Below are 25,800 nucleotides of genomic sequence, written 5' to 3' on the forward strand. Positions count from 1 at the left end.
TGAAAGGACCATTCCGCCACTCAGAAGGCCACAATTTGACCCCTTTCAAACTCACTCAGCTGGCATTAAAAATTATGGTTAGAATAAAAAGATGAATTATGGCTCTGGTGAAAAGTATTTGATTTGTGTAGGAAGCATCACTTATTTTTATTTGGTAATACATGATTCCAGTACAGATGATTGTACATGTAAATCTCATAGACAGACATCTTAGAGTTTTATGTAATAGTATAACACTTCTATTGCAGTCATTTGTTATAGCTTCTTTACTTTATGGTAATGTGCATCTCCTTTGTTGTGACTGTTGGTATCTTCAATCCGCATCTTCATTATCACTGGCAACAGAATTTATGCAATTTAATATTATTTGTACATACTAAGTAGCAGCATCATGTTCTTTTTCCTTCGTATTCCTTGATTAACAAATACAGAGTATTTCACAATTTCTAGTACAGGCTTCTAGGCGTTGTAGATTTATTTATTTAGCTTATGGCATATAACACATCATATAGAAAAGACATAAAAATCATAAGACACAGAAATAAAGAGTAGTCACAGTGTGTAACATATAGTTGTAGATATAGATATAGATATGGATGGACACCGTGGAGAATCTAGATTTCACTAAATCTAGTAGGAAAGCATGGACCCTACTCCGTAACCTGGGAGGCAGTAAACGTAAAATAAAAGACACCCACCCGATAACCCCTAACAATGTGGCCACACACATAGTTAGAACCTCAACAGCACCAAGGGACAGAACACACACCACGACCGTCAAACGTGAACTAAGATCCTTAAAACAAAGGGCATCGCCTACCTCCGAATTTTCCCAGCCTATCACAGCGGAAGAAGTTGCAGCAGCCTTGTCAAAAATCAAAAGTGGCAAGGCTCCCGGCTTCGATGGCATCCACCCGGAATTCCTACTTCACTGTGGAAAATATACTAGAACATGGCTCGCAAACTTCTTAACAGATATTTTAGAATTGGGTAATATCCCACACCAGCTTAAACGAGCAAAGATTATAGCAATACTAAAGGCAGGCAAACCTAATGACATGCCCCAAAACTACCGCCCTATCGCTCTGCTGAACTGGGTCTATAAGCTGTTGGAACGTATCATCTACAATAGAATAAGCGGAAAAATTCTTGAAGTGGTACCGATTGAACAGGCAGGTTTTCGACCCAACCGCAGTTGCACCGACCAGATCCTCTCCCTAGCAACTCATATAGAGGCGAGCTTTCAGAAAAAACTCAAAACATCAGTAGCCTTTATTGACCTATCAGCCGCTTATTATACCGTTTGGCGACAAGGCCTGATATTTAAGTTGCTGCAGGTCATACCATGTAATAAGCTGGCCAACCTCATTGATAACATGCTCACAGATAGAAGTTTCAGAGTCATAATGGGCGACTTAAAAAGTGACCAAATGAAGCTCAACAATGGTTTACCACAAGGCTCCGTTCTGGCGCCATTGATGTTTAACCTCTACATATCTGACTTACCTGAAACCACTTCTCAAAAATTCGGATATGCTGACGACTGGGCAATAGCTGCAAGAGGCAGATCAATGGAGGCAACGGAAAACACATTAACTGCGGATAACAAAGCTGGGAGATTACTTCCGAAGATGGAGATTACGGCCAAACGCGACAAAAACGGAGGTGACATGCTTTCACCTCGACAATGCTCAAGCAAAAAGAAAGCTCAACGTTCATTTCGAAAACAGGCAGCTAAACCATAATAATTACCCCAGATATCTAGGCGTCACCTTTGACAGAACCCTAACATTCAAGGAACACCTACGTAATACAGCCGCAAAACTTAAAACTCGAAATAATATCATACAGAAGCTATGTGGGACCACGTGGGGCTCTTCCGCGGCTGTACTGAGATCTTCGGCTCTGGGACTTGTCTACACAACAGCAGAATATGCTGCACCGGTATGGCTAACAGTAAACACACAGGCTTGATCGATGCTCAACTAAACTACACAATGAGGATGATATCAGGAACAATAAAGCCAACGCCTTTACACTGGCTACCTATACTGAGCAACATTCCCCCACCGGACCTGCGCAGAGAGAACGCTCTCTTACGCGAGTATCGAAAAGTGCTGAACAACAAGAAACTGCCAATCCATAAGGATGTTCCTGCCCTGGAGATGAACAGATTGCGCTCAAGACACCCCTCTTTAAAAAAGGCTTAGTAGAGGGAACATAGTTGACAAAGTTTTGATAAGGCACCTATATCCAGAAACATACAGTTTGGATGTAAAACAAGTTTGAAGATCAGATCACTTTTGAAGCTCCCACTTCACAGCACGCACACAGCGGAGACAATAAGCTCTGACCTCTGTGCTTTACAGAAGCTGCTCCCTATGGTAACACTGCTGTTCATTCCACAAGGTGTACCTGTGATGCATACTTTCACACACGTCAACAATTCTGGTGCACATCTGTGGAGCACCATAGTCAACTTATCAGTTTCTCACAGCCATTGTCGCAACCAGACAAAAATAGTATTTAATGGGCTGAAATGTACCAGAAATCGTTCTCAATATATGTGTTTTGCAGCTCTACCATTATGTACTGTACAGTCAAGTGTGAGATTTGAAAGTGATCTGATCTCCAAACTTATTTTGAATCCAAATGGCACATTCCTGGACATCAGGTCCTTATTAAAACTTCATCTAGTAAATTCGTCATGCAACACCTAGAAGTCCTTAATAAGCGCCCCCCCCCCCCCCCCCCCCCACACACACACACAAACTAACTAACCAACCAACTTCATGCTCACTTAGTTAAAAGTAAGAACTGTATCTACACAAGTATACCTCATGCATTCAACTTCCACAGACATTCCACACTGAATCCTCTGCCTTTAATGTACCATTAGTGGTGTTTATAAATACTGTTATTCAAATTCCAGTAACTTCACTACTTCCAGTTATCCTCACTTACTGGTATTATGTCACCATTGTTACCGAATTCTTTACAGGGAACTATTCTAGTCATTACAGTCCTAGCTATTTATTTATACTAACACTCTCCTACTTTAGTTATTAACATACTTAAACAGAAAGGCATATTCCCAAGGCCATTACAGCCAGTCATGCTGTTCATTAGGGATATCCTAGCCAGACGAAAGTGATGGAACTCCAGAAGACATCTTTGTTTGTTAGTGGATAATGATCATGCAAGTTATCCCATTACTTCTACTACTACTACTACTACTACTAGTATCACAACTATTTTTATGTACTCAACCTCTCCATAGCTATGATTTGAAGAGTACTGTAGTATAACTAATTGATAATTTGAATTCTTACTGTCATACATGATTATTAATACTGCTTTTCTAACTATGAAATAGTACCCCACCTTCTATTCTTCAAGATTGAGGTACAATATATGAGCACAACAACAACAGCAACAACAACAACAATAATAATAATAATTGTGGGGATCACACCTGGCATATTACACAGCAGACTTCAAGTTTTCAGTATGTAACCCAATGTGTAAATTGTGAACTGTGTATTGTCCATTTCTAATTCACCTGGCACTTCTTACACATACATACAAATAGTGCCAACATTGTTGTATTACTAAAAGATATTACTATAAAGCCAGCAATGAAATATACACTGTTGTTTAGTTGACATCATTGTTGAATTCCTTACCTTGAAACTGGAAAATATTCGAAGCAGCATTGTTGGCTGCATGCCTTTCTGTTAGTGCATTTCTTTCCTCTGACAGTTCCTTGGTAAAGTAAACCTAATGTACTGTAGTGCCTCATTTCCTTAGTTGAAACAGTGTACAAAACACACACATACATGCATTTATATACAGAATGTTTACAAATTCAATGTCCAAAATGATAGATATGATGAAGAAAACAACAAATATATGTAATTAAGCAACCAGTTGTAGCAAATGCATATTGGTTGATTATGGGATACCCTGGAGGTCCCTGTCGAAACTGAGAATAAAACAACATTAAATGTGTTTCATCCCTTTATTTTTCTGTTTAGTGTTACAATAAATGCTGAAAATTAACAACATTAACTTCAGCATACAGCCAGTATCTGCATAACAGGCCATCCTATGTTTTATGGAAAATGTGTGGCATGGTCTCTGTGAGTGTGACTGCTACAAGAATTTTTGCAAGTAATACTTCCTCCTCATCCACAGAGGTAGAACACCCTTTAGTTTTCATATAGCCCCTCAAAAAGAAGTCTAATGGAGTGAGGTTCAGATATCTTCCAGTGCCATGTACATGTCTTCTCCAGCAAATCCACTGATTGCTGAAAGTGTGGATTAATGCTGCACATATTGGAGCTGCAAGGTGCACTGGGATCCCAGCTTGCTGGAACCACATCCTCCCTTTGATACATAGGGGTACCACCTCCAATAACATCAACATTTGCTCTTGCAGAAACAGTCTGTACATTGGCCACCTGAATCAAGGTGGCAACATGTAGGGCCTAAGCAAGTATTCACCTACAATAATGGCCAACATTTTTACTGCAAATTGCCTCTGACAATCCTGCATAACTGCCATAAATTTACATGGGTTTTCTTCCACCCATACATGCAAGTTATAAAATTGTACATGATTTCCTGTCAAACCGAGCCTCATCTGTGGAACAACTTAAGGAAATTGAGGGTCTTTGATAGTCAGTTATGGACACCAGCGTACACACTGAAGCCAAGTTAGATAATCATCTGGTAGGACAGAAAGAATGGAACAGCTGCTTATGCAACACATTCCATACCAAACTTAACAATGGTGAACACTGAACTTAGTGTCAATTGCTCATGTACTTGTCTTTTGCCTGTTTTCAAAGTGTAGCAGCAAGTCTTCCTAAAAGGCTGCTGTAGGCACCATCTGTGGTTTGCCCTCATTGGGCCTGTGTACCATCAATGTGGCAGTATTGCCCAGTTGACTATGGATTACAGTAAATGTGCAATAATGTGGACATTTTTGTGCAGAGAAACATTTGTGATACATTTGCTGGGCTCTGCAACCACTGCTTTTAGCTACACCATAAGCAAAGTGCATGTCTTGCCCTTCTCTCCATGGAGAACTGTCACATAGGCACTACAGCACTAAATTCTGTTTACTGGCTCAATACAAATATCTGGATGTCACAACATTAAATACCTCAAATAAATTGTGGTTTGATGATATTTGAAGGAGGGTTTTTTTTTTTTTTTTTATCTCCTTCCAGCCTGGGCACATGTACAAATCCTTAGTCCTCACTCAGTATATCTTTCTGACATCTTGTTTCTTAAATAAATGTATTTGCTGTTGTCTCCACCACAATATTTGCCAATGAATCTACAATGTATTCAGCTGGTACAGTGTAACTGTACAGAGACTGGACTAGAAAAGATTGATTATGAAATTCATTGCCACAAAAATGGAAACAGCCATGTGTGTTATAAAAGAAATGTACAGCACAAGATGCTTCTTAAAATACATGAAAATGAACACTACAACACAGTTTTCAAATCAAAGAGTCTTTATGGAGCTGAAACACAAATTTTAAACAGAAAGTGCAAAATTGAAGAATTTGTCTGTTGTAGTCACCCATTAAAACCTAACTTTCAGTAAATCAGCATATTACAACAGGCCAAGTTATGACCCTCCTTTTTTTGGGTAAAAAGCAAGATTCCCTCAGTTTTGTGAAGACCTAAAAGAAGGGAAATAAATGATAGCCTAAAGGATAAAGCCAGGTGAATGGCTACTATTCTAATACCATTTGAGCTGCTTGCTACACATTAAATTCATAGCTGTATGATGAATAGTATACATCATTTCTACAGTTGCTTGTGCAATCGGATCAGTAGCAGAGTTTACAAAATGCTCTATGGTGACTGGCACTCAGCTGTTCTTATTGCCATTGTCAGTCCCCATTGCTCCTCCCAGGTTAACAGAAGTCATGAAGTCAGAAACTGTCAGCTAATCTTAGAGCAGATGTGTATAATGGGAATCTGTATTGCAATGTGATATCTTGAATGCATCCATGGCAGAGACAGTTAAACTAGACTTCTTCTGTGATCTGGTGATTAGTGTTTCTGGCAACCTCCCAGAGGCAGCATATGACAACATGGGATTTAGTAATGGGTGTATTACAGTACCTCATGCCTTTCTGTTGGAGTTGTACTGCATGAAAATCATTTAGTTAAAAGCTATAATCTGTAAGGTAAGTATACACTTAGACTGCAGTTCACATTATCCATAAGGGAGCATTGAGATGAGCTAGTCTGTGTTAAGGATTTACGTGCAGTCATGTGGTATTTGTCCAGACCTCTGTTTCAAAGGCTGTAAAATAAATGATAAAAGCATTCAAGGTCACTAAAACTGAATCCACAAGATAGTCAAGAGCAAACCAGGAAGCCACACAAGTGCAGTCACTATTTATAGACTGCATAGATACATCATATCACTATCACTGGAGCTGGTACATTTGTTCACAAAGTTACAAAGATGGTAGTTTCAGTAAAGATAGTGCTGTGGCACATTCTTACTGTACACAGCAGCTCTTTGTACATAACAGTGATTGTTTCCTGTGTTTACACACCTATGAGCAACTGAATGACAGATATTTGCAGTGTCAAAGAGAGGAAGAGATAACGGGACAGTTCAGAGTACCGCATATCATCTCTCTTTCTTTATAACAGAAAGTAGAGAATCACATTTTTGGACTCTATCAGAGAAAATGGAAGGAAGATTAAGGCTTAACGTTTTCAAAAAAATGACACCAGCACTCTTGCATTATTCTGAAAAACCATAAAAAACCTAAATCTGGAAAGCAGAAAGAGGATTTGAACCATTATTCTCCCAAATGTGATTACACTTTCTTACCATCACACTGCCTCACTTGGTAGCCTGTCACAGAAATGAAACAAACTTCAGAATTGGGGAACATAACATGTGGGATCCCACAAGGATTGTTAGTTCTATAACTGCATAAGATCTTCAAGCATTCTAATCAAGGGTCCAAACTCAACCTTACTAGACATGGCCCAGATGATAGCTGAAGAAGCCTGCAACTGGATCACAGAATACAATTTAAGCCTTATTCCCATAAATACTCTTATTATGCCATTTCCAGCAAGCAAATGTAACCAATTAGTACCAAAGTACACAGTAATGGTCAATCAAAATGTGAAGCACTGTATGTAAAGCCTGTCATATATCTCTTGCTAAACAATACTCAAACTTACTGTTCAAACACGTGCATCCATCTGTTTATCTAAATCATCCTGAAGGCAAACTGTACCTTCAGCAAGGTAATTGAGGAGTTGTCACTCACAAGTTGTGTCAGAATGTTTTAAGGAACAATCAATAGATCTCTTAGTACTTGTATGGCTCATCAGGTTACATGAATACCATTCTTTTCAATGGTTCAGTACATCTTTGAGAGATGCACCATCTCGTTGGCCCCAGTTCTGACCATCTCTCAGAGCAGTTGGTGGTAGTTCAACAGTTGTGGAACAAGAAGTCTCCTGAACACTTTTGCTGTCTCCTGGAGTGTATGCCATGATCTGCTGCTACTATCATCTGAGTAAAAAGGATTGCTGCAGACTAATGAAGTAAAAAACTAAGTGCTGCCCTGGAATCCCCAATGAAGATATTTGGAATAGGTCAATAACATTTCTGTTTTACTCTCTGTATACAGGATTTCCAAGCATGGTTCAAATGTCTCACTGAATTGGTACACAGACTATTACATATGATAACCTCATGATTCTCTGACAGACATGTTTCTGCTAAGTTTTTTTGTGTAATCCACAATTTTATATTAAATAGCTTGGAGGATTCATAAGTCTCTCAAGTATGCAGGCGTCAAAAGCCACAACAGGATTTTAAAAGCACCTGCCCTCACTCTCATTACTGCAACAAAACATTTTTACAGAGGGAATTCTACAGCCTAAGCAGCTGGTTACTGCTGCACTTGATAAAACGAAAGCTTCATTTAAGTCATTTAAGAATAATGGGGACAGCATGTGTTACTCAAATTAGCCATTACCACTCATAGTGACCACAGTTTTGTCACAGAATTTTCTCATTATGATTATTGGAAAATGATGGACAACAGTGATGTACTCACATAACTACAGATTTTTATGTAGACAACAAAGTTTTCAAAGCAGTCACAAGCAAATCAATACTATTTTATGCTGTCTTAATGTTTACCTTAACATGATATTATAGTTATAATTTTGGAGTTTCTTAATCTAAAAGTTATTTAAGGCCACATAAAATCATAACAGGTTCTCTTGTAGCAGATGTCAATTTGTATGAGAAAATATGTGTTGATAATGTTGTTACATTAATAGTATGAAACGAGGAAAGGTATTGGGTTGAAACACATCAGCATGTGACTAATTACAGTACTATTTAACATGGACTTAAATTCACTGTGGACTGGTCTATATATCATGTTTTTAAGTGAAAACTCACTGGTGACAAAAATACTGATAAAACTGGTGTAATGACAAGTGCTTGAATCAAACTGGACTTCCAAATCCCACACTACTTTCCTGCAGAGAAGAGCCATCCAGACTCCAATGATTAAAATAAAACTATTTGATACTGCTCCAAAAGTTTTCCATTCAGTTGTTGAAACTATAGCACACTAGAATGTGTAGTTCATTGATGCATAGACTGTGTAACGTAGTATTTCATACCGCCAATGTTAGGTAATATTAATTAAATACTGAACCTATTTTTTGCTGCACTATAATTCTATTGTTACATTTTCTCATTTCCTGTTTCTAGTTTCTTCTAATCTATTATGTAATAAGAACAAAATAAATGTGAATGTGTGTAATTTTACACAAAAAGAAACTGACAGAACATGCACCAAGGATTAAAGGGTCATAAATCACTCAGCCATCGACAATTTCTACAGATTTTCTGTGTAAATGTTATGGGGACTTTTAATGTAAGAAAATATCCCCTGCATGTTTCTTTATGCTTTACACTTAGCTACATAAAATTTTAATCAGGAGCTAATTAATAACTAGAACATAGAAGAATATAAGTAAGAGACAACATACAGTCTCTATTTCCCAATCAGCTGTTTCATTTCAATCGATCCCGTCTGTTACTGGCCTAGTTACTAGATGAACTGTACAAAGTAACTAATAAAAATTGTATCAATGTAAAATAGCCACAGGGCAGAATGAAACAATTTTCTTTTTTTTCTTTTTTTAATTTTAAATTGGAAAAAATAAAGCACTTGTCCACCTTCATGATGTTAGAACACATGAGCTGTTAAATTGTCACAAAAAATTGTAGGAGTCAATTACTAGAAAACATCAACAGATTCTTAAGCATAACAGAAATAACTGTTACACAAAAAAATACTGATAACACTGGAGGTTAAAAATTACATAAGTCACACAGATTTCCACAACAGTAGTACAGACATAATTAAGAATGGAGACAGGTCTTTCTTAGGCTATTGAAAAAAAAATTAACATGTTTTATAGACATTAAAGAGGACCTCTGGAAACCTATGTAACTACAAACTTAGAGCAATGATATTAAATTTCATGATTACTGTATCATCGTAAGTGAACTCGAGTCAATTTACTTTTCCATTGCAGTCAGGGCTATATTTAAAGATGGAGTAATTAAACACATTTCGACTTCATCTTACTCACTTGTTTTAAATCACATGAAATGTTAAGCTGTGGTTTGCCCAGCACCAAATGTAACATACATTTTTGTGTTTTACAGGCTTTTCTTATAGAGAGGAACATCGTTGGCCAACAGGTATTGTTGAAGGCCAGTTTGGGTATGAGGACCCACCAGGGACTCTTAGGGTGACACACTATACTGCAGGCAGCCATGGCTACAGGTATGAAAATAGCTGCACATAAACAAAGTAAACTGAAAAAAATTAAATTTCCTGGAAGCATGAGTTTTGGAACTTATGGAAACAATGCAACAGATAAAAGTTTTAAATAAAGTTTCAAGCTTTGAAACCAATTTCTTGCAACTACTCTCAGTGTGACTGCTTATCTCTACCTCCATGACAGATGTACACAGAAAATCACTATCCTGCAATAATAATGTTTACAGATGGTATTTTGGAACATTACTGATAATACAATATAACCTTGCAAAGACACTCCCATCTAAACTGCTTCTTCATATAAATCAACCATTAACCCAATCTTGCAAAAACATCTGTAAGAGCCTACATAAGACATCTCCCTTTTGAAGAGCTGCTCTCCCACATGCACTGCACTGCTTCTCTATTGGTGGTGCTTCTCCACGAAGCTCTGGGAAGTTCACAAAATGTTAACAGGTGATGTCAATTTATCAGAGAGTTGAAGGGTGAAGTGAGTTATCATTAACAACTGTACATGGAAACCTCCTTCCTAGCTGCATTCTTGACTTCTGGCTGCTGACCATATCTCTCACAAAGGAGCATATTGTATGTGAATTTAGCACTTAGGAGCCCCTGGTGCTCCTCACGGCTTGGTTCCCTAAGTGGCTGTTTCTAATTGTTATACGTGCAAGATGCCAATAATCAGGGCAAAGCATTTCATTCAAAAAATACAATCATTTATTCATTGCTGAAGTCAACTGTGACCTAAAACATGTGTTCAGATAGTAAGGTCTCAGATTTTCTTTTTCACAAAGTAGTTTCTTAGGATTGCAGTTAGCCACATGGTACTGATTTTCGGAGTGAAAAAATTCAGCTTGTGTCATTTCTCACTGTAATTTCCTTGAAGCCATACAGATGTTTTAGAATGTCAGTGTTATGATTCCATGGCCGCCATTGATGCTTCTTTAAGAGTCTGGTTTGAACAACGAAAAATTGCAGATACAACAGTAGCTTGACTAGAGAATGTATGAATATGGAACCTGTTTTTAATTGTTGGACAAAGCCAAAAATCACTAGGAGCAAGGACAGATGAATAAGGAGCATGGAAAACCCAATCAAATTTATTTTCACAAAGAAGCACCTGGTTTGTTTTTGCTCTAATGTATTGGTACATTGACTTGGTGAAAGAGCACGTGTGTAGCTCTTTCCAGCCATTTTCCTCACATTGCTGGAAGGAGATTGCTTTCCAACACATGTTGGTAGCTTGCACCAGTTACCTTAGCGCCCTTCCGAACACAATGAATAAGGTGTATAACAATGCTGTGCTAAAACATGGCTACCATCATTGTAACAGCATTGGCCATTGGCTGGAATTTTTTATGGGGTTGAGAATGCATGCCTCCATTGAGCTAACCAAGGATTCATTCCAGGATTGAAAAAAGGCAATCATATTTCATCAATTGTCACAATTTTTGAAGAGGAAGTACATTCATGCCACTATCACATGTCAACGTCACCTGGCATTCGTGGTACCCACCTGGAGCACACTTTTCATATTTTCAGTCCATTACGCAGTTTTTTGTGCCCAGGTCTGACAGAAATGCTAGTCTTGGAGTCAATATCTTTCACATTCAGTTGGTGATCCCTAAACAACTGTCATCTGTTGTATGACCACGTTGTGAGACTGGCTGGCGTGAGGCCAAAATAATTTTGATTCACTGTCACACAACATTCAAACTTCTTTGAACTATCAAACCCACATTCTTAACACCATGACAACAGTCTCACACATGTGGCAGTGAATTTCAATGGGTGAGACATAACACAAGTGGGAAAAGAAACAAGTGATTATTTACTACTCTCGTTTTGAAAACATTGGCACTTATATAGAGTCAGTATAATTCTTTACTCGCAAAGAGCCACCATAGTTCTGCCATATCTCTCTCTTGGTTTACACTCAGCATAATATCAACATTAAACATTCTCATCTGTACTTTAAATGGCAGCAGTTGGTATTACCACCAGCTGAACTGAGATCCAACATTAAGCATTATGCATGCTAAAAGTAAGAATTTATGTTGATGTTGGCCTCAAGTAGTGTTTAATGGTTACAGGATCCTCCCTCTCCACCTGAACTTATTTTAAGTCAGGCCAGTTTCACTTTTCAGAATTCAGGACAATTATGTTTTTATGCTACAATTAATATTGATTTTGTCAAATGTCTGCATATAATGAAACTAATTAAGCCTCAGTTGGATGTTAGGACAGTAAAGGCTATTTGGCAACTACATTAAAATACAGATAGTGAGTGGTTCTTTTCCCAATACAGTTAAGTGTTGGTAAATAAGAGGCATAACCAATTAGGAGAAAGTTTAAGAGATTGTGCCATGCTTTTATTAAAAAAAATTGTCAGCAGTGTTTAGTTGAAGGGCTACCTGACTTGAGATCTTCTATTTTTGTCACATTATTTTAGTTTGACTTACCAGGCTGTTTCCTGTTCCATGATGTTTTTGTTGTTGATACTGAGGTTGTCATTCCAAACACAAGTTTAATAGAGCTCTCCATTATATTTTATCCTGAACAAGCCTTTTCATATCTGAATAATTATTGCAATTTACATCCATTTGAACTTGCTTACTACATTCATACCTAAGTATGATTAGTAAACCGTATTCAGACAGCTCAATGCAACAGCTTTCAAATACCTGTTCCTCATTTAAACAATCGAATGTCGTTTTGGCTTCAAAGTTTTGTGTCTGTTCAACTAATATACATGATCCCCCATACCCCTTTTTTCTGCAAAAACTCGATGCTAACTTGTATCCTGAGAGTGAATTTAGTAGCTTGACATTGTCCCATTTAAGCCAATGTTCATTCAAACATATGACTTTTACAGAGTTAATTTGCTCTAAGAGTATTTCTAAGTCATATAGTTTGTTCATCATTTCTCCCGACACACCACCAATGTTTAAGTGCATTATGAAGCTATTTTTACCGACTAAAGAATTTACAGTATCTATTAAACTGTCGGCAAAGTTTACACCGATGTGAGTTTTTACTGCAAATTTATGGTCCCTTGCTTTGTTAGTTCTTTTGGACCTAATTCCATAGGAATTGGTCCGCCGTATTAGTTTCCCCATGAAGGAGCTTCCATTGCAATAACAGGTCTGTTTTCATTACCATGAGATATCAGTTCAAGTACATCGTTAATATTCGCAGCTAATCTTTCCCTACCATGTTTGTTGTGATGCATTCCATGGCGTGTAAAACAGTTTCTTTCGTAAGTATCAATATCTATGAGCTTTACATTTACAAATTTGGCACAAAAACTTTTTAACTTATAATTCGTTCATCGAATTTCTTTGTTAACACACGACCAGTCCGGAAGATCATACCTTTGTGGGAGTGTTGTTACAATTACGTTTGTAAAATGCAGGAGCCGCAGCACTGTGATCAGCTTCTTAACAAAGGCTGTGGCTTCATTTCTGTAAACATTGTTTGCACCTCCTATTATCACCACACTGTCTTTTTTTGTGAGTTCTGAGCAATCTTTGTTAACACTTTTAACCACATTGTCAAAACTGGCACCAGGCTTTATAATGCCTGAGATTTGAACATCGTTATTTACACTGTTTGTCAAAAGTTCCCGAATGTTGCGGCTGAGTACACCAGGGTAACAGCCACTTCTGCCACAAGCATTGATAATATAGTGAGCAGCAAAAATTATGGGAATACACAAAAACATTTATTAGACTTAGGAATATCTTATCACTCAGCACTTTTTATGTCATTGCCATACATAGACAAAACATATAGGCCCACAGTGAAATTTGTCAGAAATTTCAGCCAGCCAAATATAAACAAATTTATCTTGAAATTAAAGGAAACCCATTGGACCTTCAGCAACCAGTGTTCAGTAAACAATAATTACAACACTTTCATATCTGAATTCAAGAACATTTTCAATGAATGCTTTCCCCTCATATCAACAAATGATAAATACAATAAAAGTAAGACATGGATTACGGAAGGTATCAGGATCTCTAGTATTAGAAAGAGGGAAATGCATAAGGAAGCGAAAACCAACCGTGATGCTGAATTTATTAGGTACAAAATCAAATACAAAAAAATATTTGATCAGGTAGTTAAACAAGCAAAACAATTGGCAAACAGTAAATATATAGCTAATGCCTCAAATAAATCAAAAGCAGTATGGCAGGTTGTCAAGAAAGAAACAGGTACTGAAGAAACAAAACATTTTAATTACAAACTAGAAATTGGTGGGAATACTGTTACTAACACTCAGCACATCTGTGAAGAATTTAATAAGTACTTCATAACCACAAACAAAATTCATAACTTCTTACTTCAACAAATAAGACCTGATGCAGTACTGCAGGAATCAAGAGAGTTTAAATTTACTGCAGTATCATGTCATGAAGTAGCTAACATCATACAATCCCTAAAAAATCTTAAATCTGTGGGCTGGGATGAAATTCCAACAAATATCATAAAGGCAGGAAGTGACAGCATTGCACCTCAACTGTGTAAAATAATAAACCAATCATTTGATGAGGGCTGCTTTCCAGACAGACTGAAATATGCTGAAGTCTGTCCAGTCTACAAAAAGGGAAAACAAGATGATTTAGTAAATTTCCGCCCAGTGTCTATACTCCCAGTTTTCTCTAAAATAGTTGAACGAATAGTATGTAATCAATTAGACAAGTACAATAAGGAAGGTAATATTATTCTCAATAACCAATATGGGTTTAGGAAGGGATGAAACACTTTACAAGCTGTAAATGAACTAATCTCCAAAGTAAGTAAATGCCTTGACAACAAACAAAGTGTATCTGGTATTTTCTGTGACCTCTCAAAGGCATTTGACACAGTAAACCATAAGCTACTGCTCCAAAAATTGGGTACCTATGGCTTCCATGGAAAATCTATAAGATGGTTTTCATCTTATCTCAAAAACAGATACCAAAGGGTGGTGATACATCAAAAGGGAGAGAAAACTTGTTCTAGCTGGAAAGAAATTCAAGCAGGCGTGCCCCAGGGCTCGATATTAGGACCACTTCTGTTCTTATATTACATAAATGACATGCCTAGCAAAGTAAATACAGATACAATACTTTACGCAGATGACTCAACTGCTGTAGTCTGCTGCAAAAACACTTATGAATTAGTAAGGACCACGAAACAAACTCTACAAGAACTTGAACAATGGATAAAAAATAATGCTATGAAATTAAATCTTGAAAAAACCCAAATCATACACTTCAGGACCAAACAAACTACTGAATGTATATCACAAATAGAATATTCAGGTAAAGAACTGACCACAGTTGATTCTGTAAAATTTCTTGGGATAACTTTAAATACCTACCATGTGGACAGTTTACTGCAGAGATTAAATAGTTCAGTTTATGCAATGAGGGTACTACACAAAGTAACGGATTTAACAGTGAAGAAAACTGTATACCATGTGTATTTCATAACACTTATAAGACATGGAATAATATTTTGGGGTGCTGAAAAGACAAACCTCCTTCGAATCTTCAAAAAAAAAAAAAAAAAAAAAAAAAAAAAAAAAAAAAAAAAAAAAAAAAAAAAAATCAGAGCAATGACAGGAACCAATAGTAGACATTCATGCAAACCACTATTCAAAAACCTGGACTTCTTGACAATCCCTTCCATCTTCATATTTGAAATACTTCTCTTTGAACAGAAAAACTCACATCTGTTTGAAGGAAATACATTCACACATGCCTATGAAACGAGACATAAATTGAAATACATGCTACCTTGTCACCGACTCACAGTATATGAAAATACTCCATATTACATGGCTCTGAAGATCAGAAATAAGATAAGATCAGTATTTGGGGAATATGTTATTATAGTCTAGCAGAATTTCTAAATGAATAAAAAGCAATGTTATAGTTTAGAAGAATTTATAAATAGGAATAGGGAGTAAAGATGAAAGTACAAATGGTATACTTTCGAAACCATATAGATACAAAGTATACACGTTCACTGTATATTCATGTTTATATATATATCTAAAAATAAAGATGATGTGACTTACCAAATGAAAGTGCTGGCAGGTCGACAGACACACAAACAAACACAAACATACACACAAAATTCAAGCTTTCGCAACAAACTGTTGCCTCATCAGGAAAGAGGGAAGGAGAGGGAAAGACGAAAGGATGTGGGTTTTAAGGGAGAGAGTAAGGAGTCATTCCAATCCCGGGAGTGGAAAGACTTACCTTAGGGGGAAAAAAGGATGGGTATACACTCGCACACACACACACATATCCATCCACACATATACAGACACAAGCTTGTGTCTGTATATGTGTGGATGGATATGTGTGTGTGTGCGAGTGTATACCCGTCCTTTTTTCCCCCTAAGGTAAGTCTTTCCACTCCCGGGATTGGAATGACTCCTTATCCTCTCCCTTAAAACCCACATCCTTTCGTCTTTCCCTCTCCTTCCCTCTTTCCTGATGAGGCAACAGTTTGTTGCGAAAGCTTGAATTTTGTGTGTATGTTTGTGTTTGTTTGTGTGTCTGTCGACCCACCAGCACTTTCATTTGGTAAGTCACATCATCTTTGTTTTTAGATATATTTTTCCTACGTGGAATGTTTCCCTCTATTATAACCATGTTTATATATAGAATTATAGGGCAGTTTGTATCCTGTTCAGTACATCCATACTTCATATAGGTGTGTGAAGGCTATAGTAATGATTCAATGAGTTACAAAAAGATTTAAAATATAATGTTGTATTTTTATTATAATAAGCAATGTATGTATGACGTATTTCCTGTAGTATATAAAATACTGTAACAACTTAGGTTAAAGACTGACGAGTCACCAATGTTCTCAATCGAATGATTGTATAAAAACATGTTATGTGACAATAAAGCATTTTATCTTATCTTATCTTATCTACCTCTACACTTTTTGTTCCTACACTTCCCTCCATTACCAGACTGACTACTGTTTGATGCCACGTAATGTGTCCTATGAGGCTATCCCTTCTTTTCATCAAGTTGTGCCACAAAAATATTTTTTCCCCAGTTCAGTTAAGTATCTCCTCATTAATTAGCTGAGCTAACCATTTAATCATCAGCAATTTTCTGCAGTATCGCGTATCAAAAGCTTCTATTCTCTACTCTGAACTGCTTATCGTCCACTCGTCCACATTTCACTGCCTTATAAGGCTACACTCCAAACAAGTATCTAAAAGAAAAAAAAAAAGGTTCTAACACTTAAATTTATATTATATTTTAACAAATTCTTCATTTGCAGAAATGCTTTTCTTGCTACTACCAATCCGCATTCAATATCTTCTTCACTTTGCCCATGTTCAGTTATTTTGCTGCAGCAAAACTCATCTACAATTTTTAGTATCTCATTTCCTAATCTAGTTCCCTCAGCACATCTGATTTAATTCGACTGCATTCTGTTGCCCTTGTTTTACTTCTGTTGATGTTCATCTTATAATCATTTTACAAGACACTAACCCTTCTATCCAACTGCTCTTCAAAGTTAAAAAATGCAAAATCAGGGATGGAATGTAACAGTATTATAAGAAGGAAAGTTGCTACTCACCGTACAACAGAGTTGCTGAGTAGCAAGTTTCCTTCTGATAACATTGTTACATTCCATCCTGGATTTCCCATTGTCTGATTTTTGCCTGACGGCTTTTCTTCAATTCTAACCCAGTGCTGTTTCCTCTGTTACTATATTCTAATGAATCATTATGCTATTCAAAGTTCTTTGATAGAATTACAATGTCATCAACAAGCTTCATATTTTTATTTCTTCTCCCTGAATTGTAACCCCATTTATAAATTTCTTCCTGGTTTCCTTCACCCATTGCTCAGTGTAGAGACCGAATAATATCAGGGATAGGCTACAACTTTGTCGCATGGCCTTCTCGACTAGTGTTTCCCTATCGTAACTACAGTCTGGTTTCTGTAAAAGTTGTAATGAACCTTTCATTCCCAGTATTTTATTCCTGCTACCTTCAGAAATTCGAGTGTACTCCAGTCAACATTCTCAATAGCTTTCTCAACTTTTCGAATGCTACAAATGTAGGTTTGCCTTTCCTTGACCTATCTTCTAAGCTAAGTCATAGTGTCAATATTGCCTTGTGTATTGCTACATTTCTCCAGAACCCAAATTAATCTTCCTCAAGGTCAGCTACTACCAGTTTTCCCACTGTTCAGTAAATATTTTGTGCTAGTATTTTGGAAGTATGACTTATTAAACTGATAATTCAGCAATATTAACATCTGTCAGCACCTGCCTTCTTTGAAATTGGAATTATTACATTCTTCTTGAAGTCTGAGGGTATTTCTTTCACCTGTCTCATATATGCTGGAAATCAGGCGAAATAGTTTTGTCATGGCTGGTTTTCCCAAGGATCTCAATGATGATGAGGGAATATTGTGTACTCCAGGGACATTGTTTCAACTTACTTTTTCATTGCTCTGTCAAATTCTTTTCTCAAAGACTCATATCTCCCATCTTATCTTCATATACTTCCGCCGGGGAGGGGGGGGGGGGGGGCATCTAAAAATAGACTAATCAGAAAATGAAAGATGTAGGAAATTAAAATGGAATAAAATGGAATGAAGAAAGGAGTAGTTGCTGTGAAAAAATGCTGTGACAGAAAGAATTAATGTAAATTAAGACCAGGTGGGTGGCGAGAACCAAGAAAATGTTGTAGTGTTAGTTTGTACCTGCAGAATTGTGAGAAACTGGAAGAATCCAGATGGTGCATGTGGTGAAATGGGCACTGAGGTCATGACTGTCATGTTGTACAGTGTGTTCTCCAACACGATGTGTGTTGCCTGTATACACCATCTGCCTATGACCATCCATCCTAACTGATCACTGGGTGTAGTCATGCTGATGTAGAAGGCCAAACAGTGTTTACATAACAGCTGGTATATAACATGTGTCGTTTCACAGGTGGCTAGCTCTCTCTTTGATAGTATATGTTTTGCAGTTACAGGGCAGGAATAGGTGGTGGTAGGAGGACGCATAGCGCAAGTCTTACAGCGGGTATGGTCACAGGGGTAGGAGCCATAGGGTAGGGAGATGGGTGCAGAAGGAGCATAGGGTCTGACAAGGCTGTTGCAGAGTTTGGGTGGGTGATGAAAAGCTAGTCTAGGTGTGGTGGGCAAAATCTCAGACAGAATGGATCTCATTTCAGGTCATGAAACAGCTGATTGATACATTCAGGATCGGGATAATACTGGGTGACAAGTGGTGTGCTCCAAAGTTGTTTTTTTGGATGGATCAGCAGTACCAGGATTGGATGTGATGGCCCGGGAAATCTGCTTTTGAACTAGGCTCTTGGGATAATTATGCCCACATTATGTTTCTTGAAACCTGCTTGTCCCTTGGAGTTACTCACAAAGGCATAACATTGAAAATCCCTGTTTCTGGATGTAATCCTACTCTACACCAGCTTCTTTTATGGTTTCAAATACAGCAATCTCCTACACTTGTCCGACTAACCTGTGACCTACATGCCTCATCTGCCAGTTTTCACTCCAACAGACTTCTCTCCTCCTACAAATTCATAGTTATCTGCCCCCCCCCCCCCCCCCCCCCGTGTTTCCTTGGATGCAACAACATGGCAAACTTCACCTCTAAAAGCTATCCTGCCTTCTCCTAAACTACCTCAAGAGTGGTGTTTCCCTTCCTGTCCCTCTGCAGCTCCCCAAACAGCCACACCATAAACCACCACTCCTCTCCTACAAAACCGAGCTTGGCCAACATCCTTAACATCACACAGCCTTCACCACTGCCTCCCAGCTCATAATCACAAAAAACCAGTCACAACAGTACAGTGTTCTCAATCTCTCATCCAAAGCCGCCACCCCCCCCCCCCCCTGAATTATCTGTATTATCCATGGGTCTCATTTTCAGCAGTAAACCTGCATTTAACCATGCTGCTTTGGTGAAGGACCTCCTTTCCTTTACATGTAATGTCAACTGGAAATATCACTTTGCAACCCAATCCCAAAACCTTTCCAACAGCAAACCTGACACTGAACCATGCCTTGAATAGTTCTGACCATGATCCCGACTTCATCCACCACCACTATCTCAGAATCATCCCTTACAAGCCTTCCAAGAATTCCTCACATCCAGCCCCTCACAAGGACTTACACCTCAATCCACAGAACATCTTACCCCCACCCACCTTTACCTTCATCCTAAGGTCCACAAAACGTATCATCCTGGCCATCCTACAGTTGCTGGCTTCAAAGCACCAACCGAACATATATCTGCCTCAGTTGATCAACAACTTCAACCCATAGTACAAAGACTTCCCTCCTATATTAAAAATACCAACCATATCCTTGATCATCTGAAATCCATGCATCCCACTCCCACCACACACCTTGCTTGTCACCATTGATGCCATCTCCCTCTATACTAACATTCCCCAAGTACATGGTCTATCTGCTGCTAAACTTTTCCTCAGTCAACACCCAGCTGATTCCAAGCCTACGACATCCTTCCTGTTCACCTTCATCAACTTTATACTTACCAACAATTACTTTGCCTTTGAGGAGCATACATACAAACAGATTAGGGGTACGGCCATGGGAACCAGGATGGCTCCTTCCTATGCCAACATTTTCATGGGTCACTGGGAGGGGGCTTTCCTGGGATCCATAAATCTTCAGCCCCTTGTTTGGTTTGGATACATTGATAACATCTTTGCCGAATGGACTCTTGGTGAGGCTGACCTGTTAAAATTCCTGGAATTTCAAAATCTCTCTCTCTCTCTATTCGTTTAGTCGGTTCCGACTCTTCGTGACCCCATGAACCAAATCACGCCACTTTTTCCTGTCTTGCACTTTCTCCTGTAGACCTTCCAGGTTGGAACACATTGCTTCTGTGATGCCATCGATCCATCTCATCCTCTGACATCCTCTTCTTCTAGTTCCTTCAATCTTCCCCAGCATTAATGTTTTTTCCAGCGAGGCATGCCTTCACATTCTGTGTCCAAAGTACGTCAGCTTTTGTTTTAACATTAGACCTTCCAGGGAGAAATCTGGTTTTATTTGCTCCAATATTGATCTGTTGGTTCTCTTTGCAGTCCATGGAACTCTAAGAAGTTTCCTTCAACACCACAATTCGAAGGAGTCAATTCTTCGCCGTTCAGCCTTTCTAATGGTCCAAGTCTCACATCCATACATCACAACTGGAAAGACCATAGCCCTCAAAATACGGATCTTTGTTGCTAGTGTTATATCTCTGGACTTTATAACCTTGTCAAGGTTTGAAATCGCCTGTCTACCGAGCAACAGGCATCTCCGGATTTCATGGCTGCAGTCGCCATCAGCAGAGATCTGGGAACCGAGGTAACTGAATGTGGTCACTACCTCCATGGTTTCTCCTGCTATATCCCACGAATTGGTAGGTGTAGTTGCCATAATTTTCGTTTTCTTCACATTCAGCATAAGACCGGCCTTTTCACTTTCGTCTTTCACCTTCAGTAAGAGTGTTCTCAATTCTTCTTCACTTTCTGCCAACAGGATCGTATCATCCACATACCTGAGGTTGTTTACATTTATTCCAGCTATTTTAATTCCTGTTTCTCCTTCATCTAGCCTTGCATTCCTCATAACATGTTCTGCATACAGATTGAATAAGTATGGTGACAGTATGCAGCCTTGCCGGACCCCTTTCTGAATCTTTATCCATTTCGTTGTTCCATACATAGTTCTCACCGTGGCTTCTTGGTCAAACAAATCTCAAAATATCTTCTCGCAATTAAATTTCACATGGTCCTATTCCGAATCTCATGCCACTTACCTCAATGTTGATCTCATCCTAACCAAACACTAGCTACACACTTCTGCCCACATCAAATCTACTAACAAACAACAGTACTTACATTTTGACGGTTGTCATCCTTTCCATGTCAAACATTCTCCCCCATACAGCCTTGGCATTCGAGGCAAACGAATTTGTTCAGATGCAGACTCTTTATAGCAATACACTGCGTGTAATTATCCCAACAGTCTAGTTCAAAAGCAGATTTCCCGGGCCATCACATCCAATCCTGGTACTGCTGATCCCTCCAAAAAACAACTTTGGAGCACACCACTTGTCACCCAGTATTATCCTGGTCTTGAATGAATCAATCAGTTATTTCAACAAGGCCATGACTTCCTAAAATGAGATCCATTCTGTCTGTGATTTTGCCCACCACACCTAGGCCAGCTTTTCGTCAAGCCCCCATCCCACCCCAGTCTCTGCAACACACTTGTCAGACCCTCAGACACTATGCTCCTTCTGCACCCATCTCCCTACCCTATGGTTCCTACCCCTGTGACTGTCCCCACTGCAAGACTTGCCCTATGCCTCCTCCTACCACCACCTATTCCAGCTCTGTAACTGGCAAAACATATACTATCAAAACGAGAGCCACCTGTGAAACTACACGTTGTATGCCACCTGTTATGTAAACACTGTTCGGCCTTTTACATCAACATGACTATGACCTAGTAATCAGTCAGGATGAATGGTCATAGGCAGAGGGTGTATACAGACAACACACATTCTGTTGCAGAGCACACTGTGTAACATGACAGTCATGACCTCAGTGCTCCTTTCACCACATGCGCCATCTGGATTCCTACCCCAGACACCAGTTTCTCAGAACTCTGCAGGTGGGAACTAGCACTACAACATGTCCTTGGTTCTCGCCACCCTTCTGGCCTTAATTTACATTAATCCCTTCCGTCTCAGCATTTTATCACAGTAACTACTCCTTTCTTCTTTCCATTTTAATTTCCTACAGCTTTCATTTTCTGACTAGTCTATTTTTCACCCCCCCCCTCTCCTCTCTGTTACATACAATGCACTTAGCTTTTTACTCATATTAACTAGTGCACAATGTTTTAGCAGTAATCTCTGTCTTGCATATTACCCTGTCTTCCACCTTTAAGCTCTCGGTTTTCAAATCTCATACAGTGCAGTCCCCAGCAATGTCTTTCCTTCTCATCCCATCCAAACCTCTCCTGTCCTTTTCCTTCACCCCTCTTCCTTCCTCTTCATCTCATCTGCCAGAAGAAGTAGCCACTGGCTCCGAAAGCTTGTAATAGTTATATCCTTTTGTGTGTGTGTTCCCCTGCCACTGCTTAGTGAGTAGATTTTTTAATATAAAAAAAGGAAGGTTACATTTTCCTCTCTGACTACACTGACCTGGTGCTGCAGCATGATTATAGTTAGGGGTTGTGCTGAGCAGAGTGGGTGAGGTGAGAAAGGAGGTGGAGAGGGGGAAGAGGAGGAGGAGGGGGGGGTTGTAAAGGAGAGGCTGCATGGGAACAGTAGGGAACAGGCAGGGGGAGTAGCATGTGGCACAGGAAATGGAGAAGTAAGTTAGACAGTGAGATAGAAAATAGGAAGAGAATACTGCAGAAATGAAAATATCAATGTCTGTTGTGGGCTAAAGTGGCAGGCATGGCGACAGAGGTGGGGATAGTTGTGGAACGAGGGAATGACTGCACAACTGAAGAATGTATTGCAAGATGATTTCCATCTATGTACTCCTGAGATGCTGGTATGGGTGACTGGTCCAGATGGCATGTTTTGTGAAGCTCTCATTGAAATCGAGTATGTTGTGATCAGTAACACGAGGTTGCCTACTTTGCTCTAGGCCATAGTTTGATGGTGGCCTTTAATTCATGTGAACTTTGTGCAGGTTGTTATGCCCATATAAATGGCTGTCAAAACAACAGCACCGTTATGCACCATGACAGCTTTCACAGGTAGCCCTGCTGCTGACAAAGTCCAATGTACTGAGAGGTTGCATAAGACAGATTGCACCTGGGTTTTCCAAGGGTAAATGACCCGTGTTGTAAAGGATTGGGAGTAGGTTTGGATTAGATTAGATTAATACAAGTTCCATGGATCATGAATACGATATTTCGTAATGATGTGGAACGAGTCAAATTTTCCAATACATGACATAATTAAGTTAATTTTTTTTTCTTTCCTTAATTTATATCTCAAAATTCCTCTATGGAGTAGAAGGAGTTGTCATTCAGAAATTCTTTTAATTTCTTCTTAAATACTTTTTGGTTATCTGTCAGACTTTTGATACTATTTGGTAAGTGACCAAAGACTTTAGTGGCAGTATAATTCACCCCTTTCTGTGCCAAAGTTAGATTTAATCTTGAATAGTGAAGATCATCCTTTCTCCTAGTATTGTAGTTATGCACACTGCTATTACTTTTGAATTGGATTTGGTTGTTAATAACAAATTTCATAAGAGAGTATATATACTGAGAAGCTACCGTGAGTATCCCTAGATCCTTAAATAAATGTCTGCAGGATGATCTTGGGTGGACTCCAGCTATTATTCTGATTACATGCTTTTGTGCAATAAATACTTTATTCCCGGTGATGAATTACCCCAAAATATGATGCCATATGCAAGCAATGAGTGAAAATAGGTGTAGTAAGCTAATTTACTAAGATGTTTATCACCAAAATTTGCAATGACCCTTATTGCATAAGTAGCTGAACTCAAACGTTTCAGCAGATCATCTTCTGTAAATCCTCCTCCTGTACGGCATGGCTGTGCGTAACGTGCTGCTGCCTCGAGTTGAATGAGCGTGCTGGATGAAGATATTTTGTAGGTTAGGTGGGCAGTGGAACACTACTCTCTGAGAGCAGTGAAAGGACTGAAGGATTATGGGAAGGATGTTCAACACTTTTGGACATGACAGTAGATGACCTCCTGGCAAAGAAAGCAAAAAAATTGTTGGAAACAGTGCTCCTTTGCAGCTGATTGGTGGGGAAGGTTGGAGAATTCAGGGCATGTGTGACTATGGCACTGGGGCTCTGTTTGCAGACCTGATTTGTTGGATAGTGCCCATCTGTGATGGCCTTTGTAACATCTTCAGCTTACTGGGCAAATGATAGCTAATCAGTTCATATTGAGCATTCTTTGGAGGTCAAACTTTTTACTTTTGAAGCGATGGGAGCTATCAAACGGAGTTCTGTTGACATTTGGTGGGCTTCACATGGAGGCCATTGTCCAGGCTTTGGGTTGAGGAGGACCAGATGAAGTAAATAGGAAAGAAGGTTGAGGCTGTCGAGGAATGAGAATCAGTATCTTGGTCCTGAGACCCGATCATAAGGGTATCTTTAATGGACCTAAACCACACCAGTGGTTTTGGATCTTGGGTGGCTCGGAATGCTTCCTCCATTACCTTCATTTCTCTCCTATTCACAGTTTGATGGTCATTTCTCCCTATGTACAAGTAGTTTGGCAGCAACAAAATATACAAGCATTCAGAGGAGAAAGTTGGTGATTGAAATTTCAAACAAAAGTCTTACCACAACAAAAAACACCTTTATTTTAATGACTGCCATCCTAAGTTACTTATCATATCTGTGATACTCTCTCCCCTATTTTGTGATAGTAAAAAGTGAGCTGCACTTCTTTGAATTATACACACCCGAAACAAGTGGTGTGTATACAAGGTGAACCCAAACTCCATGGAGAAAATTTCAAAGTTTGTTCAGCATTATTTTCTGAGTATTTTTGTACAAGGGACTTATGGTCTCAGGTGGCTCATTAAGCAGTAACTGTATTTTGTTTGGCTTCTTACCCGACTTTTATCTTAAAATGCACTGAAAATGTCTGCATAACATTTTAAATTCCAACATTATGTGCTGTCTATCTTGTTTTGATACATGCTTGTTCTGTTCACTCAGAATCATGCCTGACTGAAGTGAGTAGCAGTCTCAAGTGGGGGTACAGAAGATACATGAGGAGGCAGAGTAGGAGTGGGGGTGGGGGACAAGAGGCTGTAGTGTTGCCTGTGGTTGTGTGCAGGGATCAGGGTTATGGCAGGGATAGTCACAGCATTGGGAG

The 25,800-nt window shown here is 38.8% G+C and overlaps 1 protein-coding gene across 1 annotated transcript in view; it reads right to left on the bottom strand.

Annotated features, from left to right (window-relative positions):
• Positions 1–276: 276 nt before the first annotated feature.
• Positions 277–25,800, bottom strand: part of LOC126203128 (biogenesis of lysosome-related organelles complex 1 subunit 2) — an 83,284-nt gene continuing 57,760 nt past the window's right edge. The window contains exon 5 of the mRNA XM_049937375.1: positions 277–335. Within this exon, the coding sequence (XP_049793332.1) occupies positions 314–335 (22 nt within the window). The 3' untranslated portion in view covers positions 277–313. The remainder of the gene's footprint in view (positions 336–25,800) is intronic.

Source organism: Schistocerca nitens, chromosome 9 (assembly GCF_023898315.1).
Source record: "Schistocerca nitens isolate TAMUIC-IGC-003100 chromosome 9, iqSchNite1.1, whole genome shotgun sequence".
NCBI classification, from domain to species: domain Eukaryota; kingdom Metazoa; phylum Arthropoda; class Insecta; order Orthoptera; family Acrididae; genus Schistocerca; species Schistocerca nitens.